The sequence below is a fragment of the Diceros bicornis genome, chromosome 12 (genome assembly GCF_020826845.1).
Source record: "Diceros bicornis minor isolate mBicDic1 chromosome 12, mDicBic1.mat.cur, whole genome shotgun sequence".
Classification (NCBI taxonomy): domain Eukaryota; kingdom Metazoa; phylum Chordata; class Mammalia; order Perissodactyla; family Rhinocerotidae; genus Diceros; species Diceros bicornis.
In genome coordinates, this window is record NC_080751.1 from 14,373,845 (window position 1) to 14,398,684 (window position 24,840).

At 37.7% G+C, this 24,840-nt stretch overlaps 1 protein-coding gene across 2 annotated transcripts in view; it reads left to right on the forward strand.

The window, feature by feature from the left end:
* Positions 1-10,793: 10,793 nt before the first annotated feature.
* Positions 10,794-24,840, forward strand: part of M1AP (meiosis 1 associated protein) — a 79,368-nt gene continuing 65,321 nt past the window's right edge. For both annotated transcript variants that reach the window (XM_058550844.1, XM_058550843.1), the window contains exon 1: positions 10,794-11,102. In XM_058550844.1, coding sequence (XP_058406827.1) covers positions 10,863-11,102 — 240 coding nt within the window. In that variant the 5' untranslated portion in view covers positions 10,794-10,862. The remainder of the gene's footprint in view (positions 11,103-24,840) is intronic.

A 24,840-nucleotide genomic window follows, 5' to 3' on the forward strand; every position in this document is an offset into this window, starting at 1 on the left:
TTAATGAAGGCTCTCTATGTGCCAGCCACAATGCAAAACACACAAAAAACAAAAAAAGATACAATAATACACAAAATCATGGGCCTTACCCTTAGAGAGCTCACAGTGTAATGAGGCAGATATGTAAACAAATAACTGTAAATAGATAATCGCAATACAAAGTGATTCGTGTTCGCTGTAATAATGTGCAATAAGTGCTCAGAAGAGATAGGTTTTGCCTGAGAAAATCAGGAAGGTTTCACAGAAATGACATTTGAACTCAGTGTTCAAGGATGAGTAGGCTTTTGAGGGCAAGAGACAAAAATGGACATGTCCACTTGGATATCCTACAGACAAGACAAGCACAGGGCCTGAGCGTAACTCACTCTCTCCCATCCCAACCCCTGCTCTTTCTTCAAGCATTTAATCCTCCAATTTATAGCCTTGCAGGTAATCCTTACTTTCTTCTCTTTCATCCCCCATTATATTAGTTATCTAGGCTGCATAACAAATGTAACAAATTAACATCAGAATTTAGTGGCTTAAAACAACAATAAACATTTGTTATCTCTCACAGTTTCCCTATGTTAGGAATTCAGGAGTAGCTTAGCTGAGTGGTCTGGCTCCCAGCCTCTCATAAGGTTACTGTCAAGATATTGGTTGGGGCTGCAGTCATCTGAAGGCTTGACTGGGGCTGAAGGATCTACCTTCAGGATGAGTTACTTCCATGCCTGGCAAACTGATGCTAGCTGTTGGCAGTAAGCCTCAGTTCTCCACATGGACCTCTCCATGGGGCTGCTTGAATGTCCTCCTAACATGCAGTGGCTTCCTCAAAAGAAGTGATCCAAAAGAGCAAAGTGAAAGTCACAATATCTTTTGGGAGCTAGCCTCAGAAATAACATACAATCATTTCTGCCATATTCTATTGGTTACACAGGCCAACCCTGATGCACTGCAGGAAGGGACTACACAACGGTGGAATACAAGGATTTCAAGGGGCCTTCTTGGAGGCTGCCTGCAACATCCACATATAAGCAGTCACGTGTCCTGATAATTCTGCCTCGTAAACAAATCATTCTTTTCTTTCCATTATTGTCATAGTTCAGGACTTTATCATTGCTCATCCAGACTGTGCAATAGTTTCACTAAAAAAATTAAAAAACCTGTCTCCAATCTCTCTCCTTCCAGATTGCCAGTAGGGTAATCTTTCTAAAGTGCAAGTTCTGGTTTATTCATTCAGTAGTTATTGAGGGCCTACTATGTGCTAGGCATTTTGCTAAGTACCAAAGATAAGAAGATGATTAAAATATGGTATCTGAATTCAAACTGCTTTAGTCTAGAAGGAAAAATAGATATTTGAGATTGGTTCATCAAATCTTCTCTCTGAAACCTGCTTTCTAACATACTAGCCTCAACACAACAGGACCTTCCTCTGAGCTTCTTCCTCTGGCACTGATATATGCCTCTCCCTAGCTGCTCCTCAGCAATCTAGTCTAGGCCTTAGTTCCCTCTCTGAACATGGTTTGGTATTGATTATTTGTCTTTTGATTTTTTTCAGAAACTTTTTTCAAATTTTTTGACAGCAACACACAATAAGAAGTTCATTTTACATTGCAACCTAGTCACATTTAAGTACATACATTCATAATATATTAGTAAAGTAAACTTTTCACAAAGTCATACTATAATGTATTTATCTTTAATTCAGGACCTAAACCCTGACATTTTCTATTGTATTGCATTTTATTCTATTTCATTTTTTTAAATGCTGGTTGCAGCCCACTGAATTGATTTTACTAAGTATTAATGGGTTGAGATCCCCACTTTGAAAAAAATCACTGCTCTAGGCAGTCTCATTCATACTAATTTAATTAATATCTATTTCTTAAATCTACATATCCAGTCTATAATTCTCTTTTCAGGTTCTGACACATACATCCAACTGCTCATTGAACATCTCCACTCAGTGTCCCACAGGCACCTTGATTTCAACATGTCCAAAACTGAGCTGTCATCCTCACCTCCACACCAGCCTGAGTAACTGGGTAGATAGTAGAACCAATGTTTCCTATCTCTGTGTATAGCACCACTATCTTTCCAGCTGTCTCAGCCAGAAACTTTGCATTCATTTATTCAATAAATACTCATTGAATGCCTACTATGTTCTTGGCTCTGTCATTCTAGATTCCTCCTAATCAATCAAATCAATCACCAATTAATTTTAACCCCTAAATATCTCCACCACATGTCTGCATCCCCCTACCAACACCCTAATTCAAACCACCATCATTTTTGCCTGGGCTGCTTCCTACTCCAGTCTTGCCTCCATCCCCAGCCACCACCAACCCAACTCCAGCCCCCAATCCATTCGCCTTAGGGCAGATAGAATGTTCTCTCCAGTACACAAATCATATCATATCACTCCTCTGCTTAAAACACTTCAGTCCATTTTCCCACCTCACCTTTGCTAGGGAATGAACTCCAAAATCCTTAATATAGTCCACAAGACTTTATATGTTCTGGCCCCTTGCCTGCCTCTTCCATATACTATGCTCCAGACTAGCTGAGCTTCTTCATTTCCTCAGAATTCCCTCTGCTTGGAATGCTCTCCATGCCCCTTGCTTACCTAACTCCTATTTATTCTACTGATTCAGCTCAGAATGTTAATCCATTTCTCCGGAAAGCCTGCCCCAATTCTCCAAGTCTATGCTTTCCTATGTGCCCCCATAACCTTGTTGTTTCCCCTGCTGTAGCTCATATGACAGCACATTGCCATGGTCTGTCCTCCATAGACTTTAAGCCCCAGGAGGGCAGAGATGACTTTATTCTCAGAGCCTAGCACAGTGTCTGGCATATAGTAGGCAGTCAGTAAATATTCGGTGAATGTTTGCTTAATACCTTTATTGGTGCTTATTACATTTGTCTGGAATTACTTGTTCAAATATTCATATGTTAGTCTGGGTCCTCCAAGAAGCAGACACCAAGATAAGATTAAATGTACAAGGATTTTACAGACGAAACACCTGTGAAAGAAAATGAGGAAGAAGCCAGGAAAGGCTTCCAGAGCAGTGAGATGTGGTGCAAGTCTGACCCCAAGTAAAGAAGAGAGGGAAGGAAGCATCCTAGACTGAAAATTCAGCAAATCTTTTGAGGAATCATGGAGCCAACACTACCCCTTAGAGGAGTCCTGTGTCTTCCAGGAACAAGCCTGCTTTAGTATCCCCACCATACTCAGTTGTTGCCTGGGAGCAGCCTTTGTGAAATGTGGTCTCCATGCAAACATGAGAGTGGATTTCTAAGGCAGCAACTGATGCCCTTGGTCAACCACCCTTCTAAGGCAGCAACTGATGCCCTTGGTCAACTACCCTCCTTGTAGTTGAAAGTCTGCAAGCACTTTCTCAGCAATCAGTTTGTCACCCTCAGAGTTTAGTGGGGTCTTCAGGGAATCGTGTCATAGTCTTCCATGTCTGGTGCAGTTCTTGGCACACTTTTAAATAAGTACCACTCCAGATGGATAAAACAGCTTATAGAGAGTATAGGGAGAACTTTATTGTAGCTGGGAGCAATAGGTGGTGTTGACTTGAAAAGCTTCAAAATAAGTTTATTCCGGAATAGACAAAAGAACTGCAATTCAGAATGTGCATACTATGGTAAAACATAGGCAAATCCAACAAACAAAGAAGGGGAGCTGCCTTTATAGAGAAAAAGGAAAAGTAGGGAGGGGCTGTTCCAAAGGAAAGCCCATTGGGGGAAAGGAACAGTTCAGGGCAGCAACTGAGTCTCATTGGCTGAGCTGGGCATTTCTCACTGGCTGTGCCATGGCCCAGCAAGGAGAGAAATCTTCCTTCAGTAGTAAAGTAATTTTACTTGACTACTGTCTCTTCTCTACTGTCTCAGAAGAGACTCTTCTGTCTCTTCCTGGTTGGTGTAACTGACATGTGTGATAGGGCATGAGAGCTCCCCCTACAGGCCTTTACGACTCCCATTTAGTTAAGGCTTCTTTTATTCATTTCCACAGTGGTGTGATTTGGAGGTAGAGTCAGGATATTGTTGGAGTTGAGCCTGGGAAGGTAGATGGGGTCAGTTATAATAGTTTTAACCAAAAAGGAAGCACAAACAGTTTTTAAGTTAAAGAATGACATGATTAAATATATTTTTACAAGGATAATTCTAATATCAGTGAAAGGATAATCTGGAGATTAGAGACAGGAAGACTAATTTGGACTACGTGGGAAAGACCTGTTGAGAAGCTATCCCTTATATTGAAACACAGGAAGTCTATTGGACATTAGATTACAACACCTGGGACACTTGGGTTAAATATTTCTGGTTTTACTCTGAGAAGCAGTTGAGAGGAGCAAAAGTGGTTCAGTAGAATTAGAACATAGGCAGGTGGCTCTTTTCCTGCTGGTTCTAACCTGTCCTGAACCACTTATTGGTAAACTGACCTTCCCTCCCCCAACCTGCATCTCAGGCAATGAACTGAGAGGGGGAAAAAAAAACAATAGTAAAGAGAGAAAGAGAAAGTGCTTGTCCATTTCTGGTTTGGTACTAGCATTATCTTTTCTTCTCCTGTGGGCTAATTCAGAGAAGAATTCTCATTCAACCAGACAGAGTTGAAGACCCAGACCAGGCAACTAATAAGAACCAGGACACTCCTATCCCAAGTGGATTTTACCAAAGGAACTATAGGAATCAACAGCAAGTAAATGAGAATGAGTATGAGTAGAGAGGGGAAGACCCTCTTGGAATGTAGAGGTTTGAAAAGACTTAGAGCTTCCTGAGGGAAGAATAAACTCTAACTTCCATGAGAGCAGAGACCATTGTTCGTGTGTCCACTGTACCCCAAGTCGTAGCACAGTGCCTGGCACATAATGTGCCCTCAATAAATATTTATTGAATAAAAGAGTGACTAACTGAATGAGTGAATGAATGATATGGAAGAGAAAGGTTAAAGCCAAGAACATGATGGGGGGTTCTCATGCCACTGGAATGTTTCATGGCAGGTAGCTAACAGGAAGTGTTAGATTTAGCATGATATTCTCAACAGAGATCCAAAACTCCACCTAAGCGCCAAAGAACGGCTGTTTCCGGGCGCCCGGGGACTTGGACACCGTGGTCCTGAGGAGCCGACCCTGAGGCGGCGCCGCCCTCAGTGAGCCGCCCGCCCAGCCGCCGCCGGCCTGAGGGGGGCGCCTTCGGCGGCGCAGGCGCACGCGGACAGCCGGAAGGGCCAGGTAATGGGGTCTTCACCTTCCCAAAGAAAGGGGGGACGTCTGCGCCTCTCCACGCCTCGGGGCAGGAGAAGGGCTGAGGGCCTCGGGGAGGGAGGAGGCAGGCAGCGCCTGCGGGATGGGCTTGGGCCGAGCTCGGGCCCGCCCTCAGGCACGTGTTGGCGGGCCAGGCCGGGGCAGGTGCCGGGGTAGGACCGCCGCCCGGAGGCCCAGGTCCACCGCGGGTCCGAGTCAACCCTTCGCACACGTTTCTGAGGACGGGACGGGACGGGACGGGCAGACGCCGGGTCTCCTCGGCGGGCTCTCCCGGGCCGGGGCCTGGGCCGCCTATCCGTCAGGCACGGTGGGCGCCGTGCCTAGGGCCCACAGCACTTTGGGGGGCCCACGAAAATATTTAACTTCGTGTAAAGTCAGAAGAAAACAGTAAACCCTTAGGGTCGAAGAATATCTTTTCATTTTTTTCTTACGTCAGAAAAAAAATGAAAGTTTTAGGATCTACGAAAATCTATTAATTTAATTTTTTTCTTTTAAATGAGGAAGGGGCCATGAAGGCAAAAGTGCTTAGGATCCACAAAGTTTTTAATGCAGCCCTGCAGGAGGGAGAACCACTGAATCGTTTATCACACACAAAATGTCCAAGGCTGTAAAAGCATGGTATAGGTGCTTTTACGGGGACATGTAAAGGGGCCCAAAGGTATTAAGACCTGAAGTCTGAGACCTAAAGGATGAGTAGGGTTAAGGAGGGGGAATGCTTAGAAAAGGATGTCGGGCAGCAGGATCCACGGGGAGAGGCCAAAACGCATCTGTGGAGCTGAAAGGTGCCCCAGGGACAGGGGTGGGCTGGGAAGGGGTTGGGCAGGGATGGCATGGCAGGAGGATGGAGAGTTGGGAAAGAGACACATGCAGAATTTCCAGCCAGGGTAAAGATTTCGGATTTTGTTCTGAGTGTGATTAGAAGCCATTGGTTTTTAGTAAGGGAGTAACTTGATGGCTTTTGGTCATTCAAGGCCCAGTTCCAGGTTTAACCAGTTTGCAGGGGGACACCAATAAGTGGGTGTTCTTGGGAAAAGTGGAGAGTATAGGGTCAGATATAGTCAGATGCTGCTTAGTACTTTGCCCAGATGCATCGGATGCATTATTTGATCATGTTTGAGGATATAAGGAAGACAGCTGTCTCTTATGTCATTTAAAGTACAGTCTTGGAATTGCACACAAGTGTGGGATCTAAAAATGACTGCACAAGCTGAAATGCTTCAAAGTGATCTTAATAATCAATGGAAAAAATTACATTTGTTCTGGAATCTCTCAAAATTGTTGAAAAACATTAAACACTCTCTTACTGTCAGTTATAAGTGTACAGAGAAATGAAAAATAGTAAAACTAGTATCTATTTAGCACACTGTAATTTAAAACGTTAGAAACATTGAAAATTAAAGTGTTTTATTTCTTTGTAAAAAACTTATCGAGTGGTTCAAACAGTGCTTGTGCTTGTCTTCTTCTCATGGTATAACTTATGACAGAGCAAGCATCTTTTCTGTGCCTTACCAAATTGTTATACTCCTAAGTTTGGATCAGTTTCCATCATTTCATCCTTTGCACTTTCAATTTTATAAAATATCTCCAAGAGTTCCTTTAATATGAAATGTTTTGCCAGTGGCACTTTCTCTGGGACATCTTCATACTTTTTGTCACAAACACTTTCCTCAGTTATATTGATGAGTCCACCTTCACTGAGTTCCTCTGGCTGCTTGTCTAAAGTCTATCAAATGGCGGGGTTGTCAATATTCTCACAGTCAGCTCTTTCTTCTATAACTTCATTTATGTTCCATTCTACTTTCACTTTCAGCATTACCACTTATTGTTTATTTGCTACACTTTCATCTTTGTTGGCCAATTTCCTCTTTCAATTATCCATTTTTGTAAAATGTCATATGAGTTTATCACTAGAAGACAAAGAGATAAAACAACTACACACTATGCTGTCTGCTTAAACTGAATAAGAGATCTGCAGTGATCAGTCACCGGCAAACTTTGAAAGAAGTGACATAATTGATCAGTGATCATGATGTGCATCTGTTGTTTATGTAGTGATTTGTGGACTGAAGAACCAGCTGTGATTTGTCCTTTATGTAATTATAGTTTATATTCTCTGGCAACTGAAATTTGAACTATGTTGATGGGGGACTGGTGTTAATTAACTAAACTGTAGTAACTGAGATTTGTATATACTGGAACCATGCAAAATTAGTACTGCCTATAATCTAAAATGACAAGAGTGGGGCCGGCCCCGTGGCTTAGCAGTTAAGTGTGCGCGCTCCGCTGCTGGCGGCCCGGGTTCGGATCCTGGGCGCGCACCAACGCGCCGCTTCTCCCGCCATGCTGAGGCCGCGTCCCACGTACAGCAACTAGAAGGATGTGCAACTATGACATGCAACTATCTACTGGGGCTTCGGGGAAAAAAAAGGAGGATTGGCAATAGATGTTAGCTCAGAGCCGGTCTTCCTCAGCAAAAAGAGGAGGATTAGCATGGATGTTAGCTCAGGGCTGATGTTCCTCACAGAAAAAATAAATAAATAAATAAAAATAAAATGACAAGAGTTTCAGATGTGAAGGAAGATGGATTGGGGGGAATAGGAGCTCGTTCTACATTAAATAAGACCTCTGTCTGGGTACCTGTTTGCGTGAATCTGTATGTCAGCCTCAACTTCAGCATTACATTGGTCCCATGCACTTAAAAGATATTTATGATATGTACTTTCTTGGTAAATATATAGATTTGGATTTCTGGTTCAAGATTACTTTCATCAGATTAGCATATCCATTCATTTATGTGTTCAGCTGTAACCAGCACATAATTGGAGCTCAATAAAAAATTGTTGAATGAACAAATGCCAACTTCCATTATCCAAAAAGGAAAGTTTGAAGGGGAATAACTTCACAGATTCATTTTGAGAAACACATTTATCAATGCACTCTTAGATCATTCTTAAAGATCCTAAATTCCAAACTGCTTCTGAAAATTATCATAAATAGCCTTCTCTTGGACCCAAGGGAAATCAAAGGAGCATTTATTTTCCTGCATTCTTTATCTAAAAAACAGTTATATAAAATCATTTTAGTTCCCAGAGGTGGGGACATGTTTTTTTCAATCTAAAAAACATTTTCTTTTATGATTGTCCTCATGTTCTTTTTGAAATATTTTTATTATTAAATATAACATGCATAGAGAAAATTTTATAAAACATGACCATATAGTTTAATAATTATAAAGTAAGTGCCATGTAACCACAATAAAGATCAAGAAATAGAACATTGCCAACACCCCAGAACTTCCCCTTTTGTCCCTTCTAATCATAATGCCCTCCTTCATTTCTAGAGAAAATTACTACCCTAATTTTTGTGATAATCATTCCCTTGCTTTTTTTAAATAGTTTTACCGTTAAGGTACACATCCTTAAACAATATAGTTATTTTGCTTTTTTAAAAAATCTAGATAGATGGAATCATACTATATGTATTTGTGTCTTGCTCTTTTTACTCAATATTATGTTTCATAGAGTCATCCATGTTGTTGCATGTTAACTCTAGTTCATTCATTTTCATTGCTGTATGTGTGAATATATCAGAATTTATCCATTCTGATGTTGATTGACATTTGTGTTGTTTGCAGTTTGGGGTAATTGTGAACAAGACTGTTATGAATAGTCTTTTTGCAGCTATGGTCTGACTTTGTTCATGTATCCTGTGCATGTCATTATTCACAGATTATATGATTGGGAGCAAAAAATCCAAAAGGATCTCGAGATAGATTATTACAATTAGTAAGAAAGTGCAGCAAGGTTGTTAAATACAAAATCAATATACAAAAATTAATTTTATTTCTATACATTAGCAACAAACTAAAACTGAAATTTAAAAAGACGTCATGCAAATTAACATTAAAAAATAACAGATCTCTAAGAATAAAATTTAGCAAAAGATGAGGAGACCATTTGGGAAAAATTATAAAACTGTAGATTCTTTTAGATTTTCTATATACACAATCATATCATCTACCAACAACAAAAGTTGTATTTCTTCCATTGCAATGCCTTTTATTTATTTGTCTTGCCTTATGGCTACCTTCGCTAGTGTTGAATAGAAGGGATGATAGCACGCTCCTTGTCTTGGAGGGAAAGCTTTCAGTGTCACCATTAAAAATGATATTTGCTCTAGATTTTGTAAACATATTTTATCAGATTATTTCTATCATCTCTTCCTAGTTTACTGAGATTCTTTATCATGCATGAACATTGATTTTAACAAAGGCTTTTTCTGCATCTATTGAGATTATATATCACTTTTCTCATTTAATCTTTTAATGTGATGAATTATAGTGACTGCTTTTCTAATGTTACAATCAACATTATTGATTATAAACCCAACTTGATCATGATATATTATTCTTTTTATACGTTGCTGTTTTCAATTTTCTTATGTTTTGTTTAGGATTTTTATGTCTAAGTTCATGGATGAGATTGTCCTATAATATTTTTTTCTTGCAATACTCTTATCTGATTTTAGTATCAAAGGTTATGCTAACCTAGTAAAATTAATTGAGTGGTGTTCCCTCTCCTATTCTCTGAAAGAATTTGTTTAGGATTGAAATTCTTAGTCTTTGACAGTTTGATGGAACTCATCAGTGGAATCATCTGGCCCTGTAGTTTACTTTGTGGGAAGATATTTGACTACCAATTAAATTTCTTCAATGGTTATAGACTATTTAGGTTTTTAAATTTTCTTTTTTATTTAGTATTGGTTAGAAATGTTTTTCTAGGAATTTATCCATTTTATCAAACTTACTGGCATAAAGTTGTTCAGTCTATCTTCTTATAATCCTTTCCATGTTTGAGCATTTGTAATGATGTCCCCTTCTCATTCCTAATATTGGTTTTACGTTCTCATTTGTTTTCCTTTCCTAATCTGAGCCCTGAGGATAAGTGTAAGTAGCCAGTAAAGAAAGAAGGCAAGGGGGTTGGAGGCAGAGAAAACAGCATGAGCAAATGCACTGAAATGTATGGTATGTTTGGTTTTATTTTAGTGAAAATCTTGAGGTGAAGAATAGCCTCCAATAAGGCTGAAGGTCAAGTCGTGAAGGATCATGAATGGGTCTTGAAGGGGAAAACATTGTCATATTTTCATTTTTAAGAATTACTATCTACCAAATAAACACCGTGCTAAGCACTGATAAGTAAAGTTGACAAGACCGGTTCTCCACCCTTGGGAAGCTCACAATATAGTGGAAGAGGGAGTTACAGAAACAAACTATAATTCAGTACACTAAATCTAATAAAGAAACAGAATTTGAGGGCAGATAGCTTACTTTGAGACCGAAGTTCGGCTTTTGTGTAACTTTTTGTTTAGTTCCACTCAGCATCTCTAAGCATTCTCAGCCTTATATTACAGGCAAACACCTAGATAACTTGCCTAGAGAAGCTTAAGTTAGTACCCAGTCTTACTCTTTTCTGGACTTAGTCCCCAAGACCTGTGTTCATTGTTTCAACAGAGCATATAATTCAGTTTTATGAAAGCCACTGACTTCTCTTTCCTTCCCTATAGGTGTAGAGAATATCCGGTGGTTGCTGCTGTTCCACCTCTGGTCTGGCTGCCATGTATCCTGGGCAAACTACTGGTAAAGGACCCTCTACTCCCACGCAGATTTACCAGCAACCTCCGAGGCTTCTCATTGTGCACATTGCTCTACCATCCTGGGCTGACATCTGTTCAAACCTCTGTGAGGCTCTGCAGAACTTTTTCTCTCTAGCCTGTAGCTTGATGGGCCCCAGCCGCATGTCCCTCTTCAGCTTATACATGGTACAAAATCAGCATGAGTGCCTCCTCCCCTTTGTGGTGAGTATATCTGTATTTGTTAATGCTATCTTGAAAGCAAATACGAGGTTTCTAGAGCAGAGATCACGATTATTATTACTTACAGCAATAGTGGTGCGCATTTTCCACACTCAATACCCCACAGGTAACACAATGAGAGTCAACTGTCATCCTACACATGGGGCATTTGTACTGCAGAAGAGGAACCCCAAAATTATTAATATGGGAGTTTAAATAAGCCACATCTTTCCCCCTCCATTCCTGAGAGAGAGAGAAACCTTGGCATTTATAGTCCTTTGGAATACAAGCAACTGATCCCTTTTATCCTCCTTTGAAATGCAAACACAAGGAAATAAGTCTCTAAATTTCTTCAGAGGTCTCTAGCTATTCAAGCACCTTTTAACTTTCAAGACTTATTCTTTAACCCAGTTTCCAGTTTCTTTGCTCAGAAAGCCACAGCTGTGCAGAAACATGAAAATATTCTCTCTATGGTTCCATAGGACTTAGGTGAAACTCCCCCTAGAGTTTAAGAAGGAAAGGCTGAGCCAGGGGCAGTACTTTTACAAATCTCCCTCGCAACTACAGACAACTATCTCTCTTTCTCATCAAACAAATTCAAATCTTCACTTTCTCCCCTATACAAAGTTCAGAATCACAGGGATGAGAAAGACTTCAGAGGTTCTAGTACATTCCCTTCCTGAGGCATCCTTGCTGCTGGGCTAGTCAGAGAAGCCCTAGTGGAGAGCCAAGACTTTTATCCTTACCTAGTGTGAGTAAGACCTCCTCCCCTGTAGTGTCTATAGAAGCCATATGGGAGCCTGGACTCCCACCCCTCTACCTAACATTAACAAGGTATCTCTCCCTCTCCTTGTTGAGGTGGTATTGGAGGAGGCAGAGGGGAGGCTATGTGGGCAATGGCAATGAGGTACCTTTCTACCTCCAAGGCAGGGTGGTATCAGGGAAGGCCATTTGGAAAGCCAGGACTTTTACACCTACCTGATAGTAATGAAGCTTCTCCACCCCTAGAGTGCCAGTGGGAGCCATGTAGGGAACCTCAACTTCTACCCCCACCTGGAAGTAACAAGGCACCTTCTCTTCTGGGGTGTAATCAGAGGCCAAATAGAGTCACACTCTAACCTGGCAATAATTATGTGGAAACCTCACTCCGCCATTGGTGCAGTGTCAGAGGAGTCATGCTAAAGCAGAAGATTTAAACAAAATCCAGAGTCTTATACATAATGCCCAAATGGCTAGAATACAATAAAAAAAATCATATCAACGACCAGGAAGATCTCAACTTGAATAAGACAACAGAGAACAATACTGAGATAACACAGATGTTGGAATTATCTGAGAAAGATTTTGAAGCAGCCATCATAAAAATGCTTCAACAAGCAGTTATGAACATGCTTAGGACAAATGAAAAAATATCAAGTCTCACCAAAGAAACAGAAGTATAAAGAAAAACCAAATAGAAATTTTAGAACTGAAAAATACAATAACCTAAATTTACAAAACAAAAAGTCTTCCATGGGTAGGCTCAACAGCAGAATAGAGAGGACAGAGGAAAGAATCAGTGTATTTTAAGACAGAATATTACCCAATCTGAGCAACAGAGAGAAAATAGACTTTAAAAAAATGAACAAAGCCACAGGGACATGTGAGACTATAACAAAAGATCCAACATTCATGTCATCAGAGTCCAAGAAGAAAGAGGAAGGACGGTGGGGATGAAAAAAATATTCAAAGAAATAATCACTGAAAATTTGCCAAATTTAGCAAAACCTAAAGAGTCAAGAGGCTAGCCAGCCCCAAACTGGATAAACAACAACAACAACAAAAATCCATTCTAAGACACATTATAATCTAACTTCTAAAAACTAAAAACAAAGAAAAACTCTTGAAAGCAGGGCACTGACACATTACCTATAAAGGAAAAACAATCAAGTAACAATAGATTTTTTAATCAGAAACCATGGAGGCCAGAGGAAGTGTCACATTTTTCAGATGCTGAAAGAAAAGAACTGTTAACTCAGAACTCTGTATCCAGTGAAAATATCCTTAAGAAATGAATTAAAATCAAGATATTCTCAAATGAAGGAAAACTAGGAGAATTGTCACCAGCAGACTTACCTTAACAGAATGGCTAAAAGAAGTTCTTGAAACTGAAAGGAAATTATAAAAGAAAGAATCTTGGAATATCCAGAAGGAAGAAAGAACAATGGAAAGAATAAAACATGGATAAATATATTAGACCTTCTATTGAGTTTTCTAAATTATATTTGATAATTGAAGCAAAAACTATAACATTGTCTGATATGGTTGTTAATGTGTATGGAAGAAATATTTAAGATAACTACATTATAAACAGGTGAGGGTAAAGAGACTTAAAGGAAGTTAAAGTTTCTACACTTTGTTCAAACTGGTAGAATATTGACACCTAGACTATGATAAGTATGTATATAAATGTAACACTTAGAGCAATCACCAAAATATCTATACAAAGAGACACTCAGAAACACTACGAGATAAATCAAAATGGAATTCTAAAAAAATATTCAAGTAACCCCCAGGAAGTTAGGTAAAAGAAAACAGAAATGAAAAACTGAGAGAACAAACGGAAAACAACAAATAAGTTGGCAGGCTAACATACCAATAATGACATTAAATGTAAATGGTCTAAATACACTAATTAAAAGAAAGAGATAGGCAGAGTAGGGAAAAAAATGACCCAACTATCTCCTATCTACAAGAAACTAACTTCAAACACAATAAAAGTAGGTTGAGGGCCGGCCCCGTGGCTTGGCGGTTAAGTGCGCATGCTCCGCTGCTGGCGGCCCGGGTTCGGATCCCAGGCACACACCGATGCACCGCTTCTCCGGCCATGCTGAGGCCGTGTCCCACGTACAGCAACTAGAAGCATGTGCAGCTATGACATACAACTATCTACTGGGGCTTTGGGGGGAAAATAAATAAATAAATAAAATCTTAAAAAAAAAAAAAAGTAAGTTGAAAGTAAAAAGATGGAAAAATATATACCATGATAACATTAATCAAAACAAAGAAGTGGCTGTATTAATATATCAAATAAAGTAGACTTCAGAGCAAAGAATACTAGGTACAGAGAGGGATATGAAATAATGATAAAAGAGTCAATCCAACAAGAAGACATAGCAATCCTAAATGTGTATCATCCACTAAAGAACAGAGCTGTAAAATACATGAAACAATAACTGATAATGAAAGAATAAATAGACAAATCTACAATTATAGTTGGAGACTTCAATGCCCTTTTCTTGACAATTGATAGAACAAATAGAAAATCAACAAGGATGTAGAAAAACATTAGCCAACAGGATCTAATTGCCATTATAGAACATTCCACCTGGGGGCCAGCCCCATGGCGTAGCAGTTAAGTGCACGTGCTCTGCTGCTGACACCCCGGGTTCGGATCCCAGGCACGCACCAAGGCACCGCTTGTCAAGCCAGGCTGTGGCAGCATCCCATATAAAGTGGAGGAAGATAGGCACAGATGTTAGCCCAGGGCCAGTCTTCCTCAGCAAAAAGAGGAGAATTGGCATGGATGTTAGCTCAGGGCTGATCTTCCTCACAAAAAAAAAAAAAGAATATTCCACCCAACAATAGCAGAATATACGTTCTTTTTAAGCACCCACAGAACATTTATCTAAATAGACCATATCCTGGGCCATAAAAGAAACTTAAGCAAATTTGCAAGAATTGCAGTCATACATAGTATGTTCTCTGACCGCAATGGAATCAAACTAGAAATCAATAACAGAAAATAACACAAAAATCTCCAAATACTTGAAAACTAAACAACACATTTCTAAATAATTCATGGGTCAAAGAAGAAATGTCAAGGGAAACTTTAAAAATGTATTGAATTGAATGGAAATTAAAATACAATATATCAAAATTTGTAGGATCCAGCTAAAGCAGCGCTGAGAGGCATATTTATGGCACTAAATGCTTACATTAGAAAAGGACAAGTTTCAAATCAGTAATATAAGCTGTCACCTCAAGAAAATAGAAAAGGAGGAGCAAAATAAACCCAAAGCAAACAGATGGTAGAAAATAATAAAGAGCATAAATCAATGAAATTGAAAAGAGGAAAACAAAATCGATGAAACAAAAAGCTGATTCTTCAAAGTGATCAATAAAATTGACAAACATCTAGCAAGACAGACAAAGAAAAATAGAGAAGATGTAAATTACCAATATCAGGAATGAAACAAGGAGTATCATTACGGACCCAGTAGACATCCAAAAGATAATAAGAGAGTACCTATGAGTAAATTTACATACATAAATCTGACAACTTAGATGAAATGGACCAATTCCTTGAAAAACACAAACTACCACAATCCAATGTGAAATAGATAATTTGAATAGTCCTATAACTATTAAAGAAATTAACTTCATAATCTTAATACTCCTGAAAAAGAAATCTCCAAGCCCAGATGGTTTTCCTGGAGAATCCAATAAATGTTTAAAGAAGAATTAACATCAATTCTATACAGTCTTTTCCAGAAAATATAAGGGAAGAGAACTCTTACCAACTCATCTTATAAGGCCAGTTATTACTCTAATACCAAAAACAGACAAAGATAGTACAAAAAAGGAAAACTAAAGACCAATATCTCTCAGGAGTATAGGCACACAAAAAAAAATCTTAACAAAATATTAACAAATATAATTCAGGAATATGCAAAAAGAATTGTACACCATGGCCAAGTGGGGTTTATTTCAGGGATGTAAGATTGGTGCAGTATTTGAAAATCTTTAAAATAATTCACCATATTAAAATCATATGATTATATAAACTGAAGTAGAATAAGCATTTGACAAAGTTCAACACCCCATTTATGACAAAACCTACAGCTAATATCATCTTTAATAGTGAAAGATTGAATGCTTTACCCCTAACATTGGGAATGAGGCAAAGATGCTTGTGCTTACCACTTTTATTCAACACAGTACTAGATATCTTAGGTAGTACTTGGTATAAGGTAAGAAAATGAAATAGAAGGCATACAGATTGGAAGGGGAGAAATAAAACTGTCCCTATTTGCAGATGACATGATGGTATATGTAGAAAATCTCAACGAATCTACCGAAAAAAAAAAAAACTTCACAGAACTAATAAGTGAGTTGCCACAGTTATAAATAGATTAACACACAAAAATCAATTATATTTCTATACACTAGCAATGAACATGTGGAAACTGAAAAATATATTGCCATTAACAATAGCTCAATAAAATGAAATACTTAGGAATAAATCTAACAAAATATCCTGAAAACTACAAAATGCTGGTGAAAGAAATCAAAGATCTAAATAAATGGAGAGCTATACCATGTTCATGTATCAGAAGCCCTAACATAGTAAAGATATCAGTTCTCCCCTACCTGATATATAGGTTTAGTGCAATTCTTATAAAATTCCCAGTAAAATTATTTTTGAAAATAGACAAGCTTGTTCTATAATTTATATAGAAAGGCAAAGGAACTGGAATAGCTAAAACAATTTTGAACAAAAAAGAATAAAGTAGGAGGAATCACTCCTCCTCTTATAAATAGCTATAGTAATCAAGATTGTGTGGTATTGGTAGAAAGATAGACACATAGACCAAAGGAACAGAATAGAGAACGCAAAAATAGACCCAAAGAAGTATGTCCAACTGATTGTTGACAAAGATGCAAATGCAGTTCAATGTAGGAAAGATAGTCTTTTCCACAAATGGTGCTGGAGCAGTTGGACACTCATGATAAAAAATAAACTTCAACATAAACCTCTTACCTTCTTACCTTATTCAAAAGTTACCTCAAAATGAATCATAGATTTAAATACAAGATTAAAACTTTTAGAAGAAAATGTGGGAGAAAATCTTCAGGACCTAGAGCTTGGTAAGAAATTCTTAGACATGACACCAAAAGCACAATTCATAAAAGAAAAAATTGATAAATTGGACTTCATCAAAATTAAAAACTTAGCTCTGCAAAAGACCCTGTCAAGAGGATAAAAAGACAAGCTCCAGACTGAGAGAAAGTATTTTCAAACCACATATTTCACAAAGGACTCATATCTAGAACTTATAAAGGAGTCTCAAAACACAACCATAAAAAAAAAAATTCGAAATGGGCAAAACACATGAAGAGAAATTTCACTGAAGAAGATATACAGATGGCAAATAAACACATGAAAAAATGTTCAACATCACTAGCCATTAGGGAAATGCAAATTAAGACTATGATGAGTCTTAATTATCCTACACACCTATTAGAACAGCTAAAATTAAAAATGTAACAATACCACACCTATTAAAACACTACATACCTATTAGAACAGCTGAAATAAAAAATGTAAGAATACCAAATGCTGGCAAGGATGCAGAGAAACTGAATCTCTCATACATTGCTGCTAGGAATGTAAACTGGCACAGCCATGCTGGAAAATATTTTGTCACTTTCTTAAAAATCTAAATATACATTTACCATATGACACAGAAATTGCACTTTAGGACATTTATCCTAGAGAAATTAAAATTTACATCTACACGAAAACTCATACTCAAATATTAACAACAGCTTTATTTGTAGTAGCCAAAATCTTGAAACAACCTAAATGTCCTTCAATAGGTTAATGATTAAACAAACTAGTATTAGTATATCCATACTATAGAATGCTACTCAGCAATAAAAGGAAAAGAAGTATTGACACACACAACAACTTAGATGGATCTCAAAGAGCATTATGCTGAGTGAAAAAAAAAGTCTCATGTGGTCACACACATTGATTCTATTTGTATACCATTCTCGAAATGACAAAATTATAGAGATAGAGAACAGATTAATGGTTGCCAAGGATTAGGGATGGTAGAGGGTGGAGGTGACTATAAAAGGGTAGCATGAGGGAGATCTTTGTGGTGATGGAATATTACAGGTGTGATAAAATGTTATAGAACTCTATGCACACGTTGTACCAAGGTCAATTTCTTGGTTTTGAAATTGTGCTATAGTTATGTAAGATGTAACCACTGGAAGAAACTGGGTGAAGGGTACACAGGACCTCTTTGTACAATTTTTGCAACTTTCTGTGAATCTATAATTATTTCAAAATAAAAAGTTAAAGAAAAACAAAGGTGACATTACTAGAATGTAAATATACACCTTCCATATAACCCAACAATTCCACCCCCAGGAAACTACCCAACAGAAATGAAAACATAGGTCCACACAAATACGTGTACATGAATGTTCATGGCAGCATTATTCATAATAGCCCCAAACTGGAAACAATCAGAATGTCTATTAACTGGTGAATGGATAAATAAAATGTATAACTCTGACTATATATAATCCAGTGATTACATATCCAACGAGTACACTGAGGACACGGTGAAAGTGACACCGATGTTTACGACCATGTGGCAGGTGTGTTCCTCTATTGTGCCATTTTCCTTGTGCATGTCTGTCCTATGACCACATTTGCCTGTGATATCTCTCTTCTATTAGGTAACAGGCGTAGAGAAAAGTAGTGAGTGATCTGAAATGGCAAATGGAAAATATCCAGCATAGGAGGCTTTTTGAGAGATGAGCTCATGTCCCAGAAAAAGGTAAAAGGAATTTTTTCACCTCCTCAAGTGACTGTGTTATATGCCTCTGGCACTCCTCAGTACATTTGGCCCTAGATGAATCCCTTGATCCCTTAATCACTCCATTAGGAAAGACAGACTGTTCTTGACTAAAAACCACTGACTGGTAACTCAGGAAAAATTGCAAGCCAAAATCTCCTTCCAAAGGAACAATAAGTTCAACCCTGGTTAAAAGCTCAAGAAAATCACTGGAACAATGCCATTACCTTATCTATAGAACAATCCAATCTTTGTTTAAGGAAAAGTGTTACCTCAAATCCATTGTCTCTGACTTATATAAGTACCTGACATTTTCTATCTGCAGAGTTAGCTCAAAATATAAATGGAGAAAGATAGCAGGTAAGAAATCTTGCCCAAGAAGAACACTTCAATATATCTCCTCATATTTAATTTCTGAGTATAATCAAATAATCCTGAACTTTTTATAAGGAATCATGACAGAGGAATCATAATTAAAATATTAGAATTCCTTTTATATCCATTGTGCTTTTAATATAAATAAATCTGACCAAAATGATTAATTTCCTCTCAAAGCAGAGTTTCAGAAGAATTCCCTTACTGTGAAGATCTTACCAATTCTTTTAACTTTTCATGAGAACAAAGACGTTATTTAAATTATGCATGACCTACAATGAGATTTTAGGATTAATAGTGCTCTAATTTGTCTATAACATTTATTTCTTCATCCTTCATAGCTGACATTCGAATAGAATCATTTAAAAGTAGCAAATAATAGGGGATATATTATATTAAACAGTATAAAGGTAAACTCCAAGAAAGATAATATAATAGATTATAATTGAGTGCTGCAGGAGAGGAGAGGAAGAGTAAGAAAAGGAAATATACAGATTTTGTCATTGTTCATAGTGATTTTCATCATTGTTCATAAATGGATACTGCTAAATAAGTAATTTAAGAGAATTATGTAAACATGGAGTTATAAAGATAAACACTAAAACAAATACACCTTTCTAATTATGACAGTAAAAACATACATAGAACAAAAATTACACAGTATAGTGATTTTTCAAAAACTATGAAAATAGAGTATACCTTAAAATAATATAATTAAAAACAAACATATCTGTCATATCAATAAATATGTATGTTAAACTCACCTATTAAAATACTTTTAAAGCAGAAATTTGATTACAAGGCAAAACTCTGCTGTATTCAAAAGACACAGCTACAACAAAATGATTTAGAAAAGTTGAAAATAAAAGGAAGGGCAAAAGTATACTAGGCAAAATCAATCCCCCCCCCCAAAAAAGAAGAGCATGATCTTAATATCACACAAGGTTGAATTTGGAGCAAAAAGCACTAAATGAGACTAAGAATGGCGCTTTGATGCTAGGGCACAAAGCAGAGAAGAGTAGAGAATTATCGAGAGGAGTACATGGAAGATATTCAGCACAGAAGGTTTGTTGGAAGAGGAGTCTATTGAAAATAATAACAGTTTTGAGTACCTATGTGCCAAATAACATAGATCAACATTTTTAAGAGAAATATGATTGTGTATATGAAATCTCCACCCTCCTGAAGTGCTTATGAAATATTCACAAAAGTCAACCATATATTAAGCCACAAATAAACCCAAAACTTCAGTGAATTCCAAAAGTACAAATAGTCTAGTCAACATTCTCTGAACACACTGCAATAAAACTAGAACTAAATGAGAAAACCAGAGAACAAAAAGTCTCTACCATCTGGAAATTTTTAAACTGTTAAATAACTTTTGAGTCAAAGAGGAAATCCAAGCTAAAATTGCAGTATATCTAGAAAATAATAATGAAACACTACATATCAGAACCTATGGAATGCAAAAAAGACAATACTAAGAGGAAAATTCATATCTATAAACTATATTAGCTTAATTAATTTAAATTATATTAGTAAACAAGAAAAACTAAAAATAAATGAAGCAAGCAACTCAAGAAGAAAAGAAAAGAAAAGCAAGGCTAAGGAAAGCTGACGGAAGGAAATAATAAAGATAAAAACAAAAAGTAATGAATATGAAAATAGAAAATGGTAGAACAAATGAATAAATTCAAGTATGTCGTTTGGGGGGAAAATAGAAAATAGATGAACCATTAGTTAACTTAGTTAACTTAAACACATGAAAAGTCATTCATTTTGGGCAAGACTCAGACCAGAAGGATGTCAGTTATCTCTAAATTAATCTATAAATGTAGTGCAATTCCCAGTAAAATTTCCAACAAGAAAACTAGACATCCTGATAATAAAGTTTAAATTAGAAACAAAAAAACAAGCAAGAATAGCTAGGAATGGTTCCTCTCTAATATTAAACATATATTCAAACAGTGTGATACTGGAGATTGAAAAGACAGAGCAATGGAATACAATTTAAAGCCCAGAAATAGACCCAAATACATGTGGGAATTTAGTGTATAATAAAGATGGTATTTCAAATTAATTGGAAAAAATTATTCAATAAATGTTTGGGGGACCAGCCCAGTGGCATAGCAGTTAAGTTCGCACATTCTGCTTCTGTGGCCTGAGGTTCACTGGTTCGGATCCTGGGCACGGACCTACTCACCGCTCCTCAAGCCATGCTGAGGTGGTGTCCCACATAGAAGAACTAGAAGGACCTACAACTAGGATATACTAGTATGTACTGGGGCTTTGGGGAGGAAAAAAAGAAAAAAAACAAAGAGGAAGATTGGCAACAGATGTTAGCTCAGGGCCAATCTTCCTCAAAAAAAATTTAAAAAATAAATGCTTGGGTCAGCTGGATAGTCGTGTGGGAAAAAATCAAGTTGGAGCCATACTCATGGTTTACACCAGTATAAATTCCAGATGGATCAAAGATTTATATGTAAAAATTGAAACTCTATAAGCGCTAGAACAGACTGTATCAGTCTAGGTCCAATCAGGAGATGGAAACCACACAGTGATTTAAACAAGGGAGTTTATATAGAGAATTTTAACTTAGTTTGACACACATTAAACCCTGATAATATAGCAACTATAAGATATAAGAGAACTTTTTATGGTACCCTAGGGCTGAAGGAGAGATCTCAAGGAAGGACAAACTTGGAAAGGGGACCCCTTTCCCAAGGCTGGTGTTCAGACCTCGTTGGAGAATGTGTAGTTGCAGCTCACTGGCTGCAGAGAATTTCACTGGTTTGCCCAAGCCAGAGATGGTCCATAGTTACTGGGAAAGCAGGAAGCAACCCTCTATGTGTAGGTGAGCTATAATCAGTGACCAGTACACAAGTGTGTAGAGAAAGTGGGGATGCCAATGTGGGCAGGAAGCCTGGAGTGGGCAGTGTTCATGTTGGAAGAGCAGCAGCATTGGGAGGGCCACAGGAGATAGACCTCTGAGAGGAGGGACAGGTGAACAGAGGGGCACAGGAGACAGACCTCTGAGAGGAAGGACAGGTGAACAGAGGAGGTTGGGCATCAGTGCAGGCCGGAGGCCTGACGCATGCTGAGAGGACTGCTGAAAGGTGATCACCAAGCCAGGGCTGGGAGGTTGCCAGTGTCTTAGTCAGCTTGGGCTGTCATAACAAAATACCATAGACTGGGTGACTTAAACAATAGACATGTATTTTCTCAAAGTTTGGGAGGCTGGAAGTCCAAGATCAGGTTGCCAGCATGGTCAGATTCTGGTGAGAGCCCTCTTCTGCCTTGCAGACAGCAGCTTTCTTGCTCTGTGCTCATGTGGCCTTTCCTCAGTGCATGCATGTGAAAAGATAGAGCTCTGTTGTCTCTTTTTCTTCTTACAAGGGCACTAATCCCATGTGGAGGCCCCACCCTGAGGACCTCATCTAAACCTAATTACCTCCCAAAGGCCTCACTTCTAAATACCATCACATGGAGAGTTAGGGCTTCAACATATGAATTGTAAGGGGAACACAAACATTCAGTCTATAAAATCAAGGGTCTGCAAGTTCTGGGCTCGTGGCTGGAACACTACCAGATGTCTTCAAACCCATTGCTTTCAACAGGAGAGTGTCCTCCTCCTGCAATGTTCCTCCAGTGCCCTCTACTCAGAAGGTTTAACGTCATGGTTACTGTAAAGGGGAAAGGCTTAAAGGGATTCTGTCCATTACTGCAAAGATATATTGAAGGATGAATTTGGAGCTGAGAGGCAATAAATTGATAATTAGCACACAGATCATGGGGAAAAACATCAGAGTAAGAAAGCCCTTTCTAACCATAATTCAAAACCTGAAATTCCAAGAATAAAAGATTAATAAGTTCAGCTGTATAAAAATAGAAAATATATGCTTGGCAAAAAAATTACTATATGTAAAATCTAAAGACAAATGACAATATGAGAAAAAATATTTCCTTCTATATCACATAGCATTAATTTTCTTAATTTCATAAAGAGTTCCTTAAAATCAGTAAGATAAAGACCAATAATCCAATAGGAAATGAGAAATGATATACACAGACAGTTTTCAGAAAAGGAAATACAAAATGACTCTTAAACTTACGAAAATATGTTCAATCTCACTCAAAGAAATGCAAGTTAAAACTACATTGAGATGCTATTATTTTTCACCTATATGACTGGTGAAGATTTTTACAAAGTTTAATGACATACCTTTCATGAGGATATAAAGAAACAGGCACGCTTATATGCTATTTATGGATGTATAAGTTGACATAATTTCTATGGTGAGCAATTTGGTGACAGTATCACAATTGACATGCCCTTTGACCTAGCAAGTCTACTTTTAGGAACTTATCCTACAGATATATTTTCACATGTGCAAAAATGACTTAAGTACAAGATTCTTTGTTTCAGCATTGTTTGCAGTAGCAAAAGATTGGAAACAACCTAATGGTCAATCAATAGGGGATAGGTTAAATAAAATTATGTTCTGTGTATTAATGTAATACTATTCAGCCATAAAAATTAAGACACTTTGTATTTATTGAATGAAATGATTGCCCAAATACACTAGACAACAAAATCAAGATATGAAAAAATATTGTAGTCTCTTCTATTTTGGTAAGAAGAAAGATAAATTAATCATTTATATTTTCTTCACTTAAAGAAAATATCTCTGGAAAGATACGCAAGAAGCTAGTAATATTGATTGCCTCTACTGGTCAGCTGAAGGATAAGAGTAGGAAGGTATCTTTTTCTACATATCATTTTGTAACCTTTGATTTGAACCATGTGAATATATTATGTATTGAAAATAAATAAATAAAAATTAAATATTAAAAATACATTTAAGCTGATAAAATGCAACTTACATATTGGGATTCTATGTACATTTTAGTTATTTTTAAAAAGGGGGTTCTACTGATGAAAAGGGTTTTGAAAATATTGGCCTAAGCTATATTCTAATGAGACCTCTAATGAGACCTCCAATGAGACATCAATCTGAGTTGTTCTAAGTTGCCTAGAGCAAGGAGAACACACTGGGATTGGATCTAGGGAGAGAACATCCTCTAAACATATCCGCACCACCAGTCTACACAAAAGCTGAAAGAAATGTAATGAGGATCCATCAATCCTTACCCATTCATCCCAACTTCCACCCCTCTGTGCAAAGCCCATCTAACTGAATCAGGGACTCAACTCTGCGCCTTGAAACCCACTCAGATGATCTAAGACAGAGAACCTGAGTTTGTGGTATAAGAAGTAATAACCCCAAACAATGTTATAGTCAACTTCAATACCTGATTCACTGGGAAGGGAATGGACTGGAGAAGTGATCATAAGGACCCACATTTCAACTCAGGAACTTCCTAGATCACATTTGAATCTTCCAAAATGGAAACCCAAGACTTCCTACCTAGGGAAGGAGGAAGAGGAGAAGTTATGAGATTTGACTCCTCAGACTGTAGATTGCAAGTAATTGCAGAACTCCAGCTTAGGGGCACCAGGCCTCATCTTCCTACAACCCATTCTCTCCCTCATCTAACAGCTCGCCATAGCTCCCTGACCCCCTCTGTTGGATTTGGAACTCAGCTCTGAACTACTTACATTGTTGCTGTATGGAGTGCTGCCTAGGTAATTCATGAGGGAAAAAAACTAAGAACAATATAAGACTTTCTGTAGCGTTTATCAGTCTGTCATCAACCTTTTGATATAT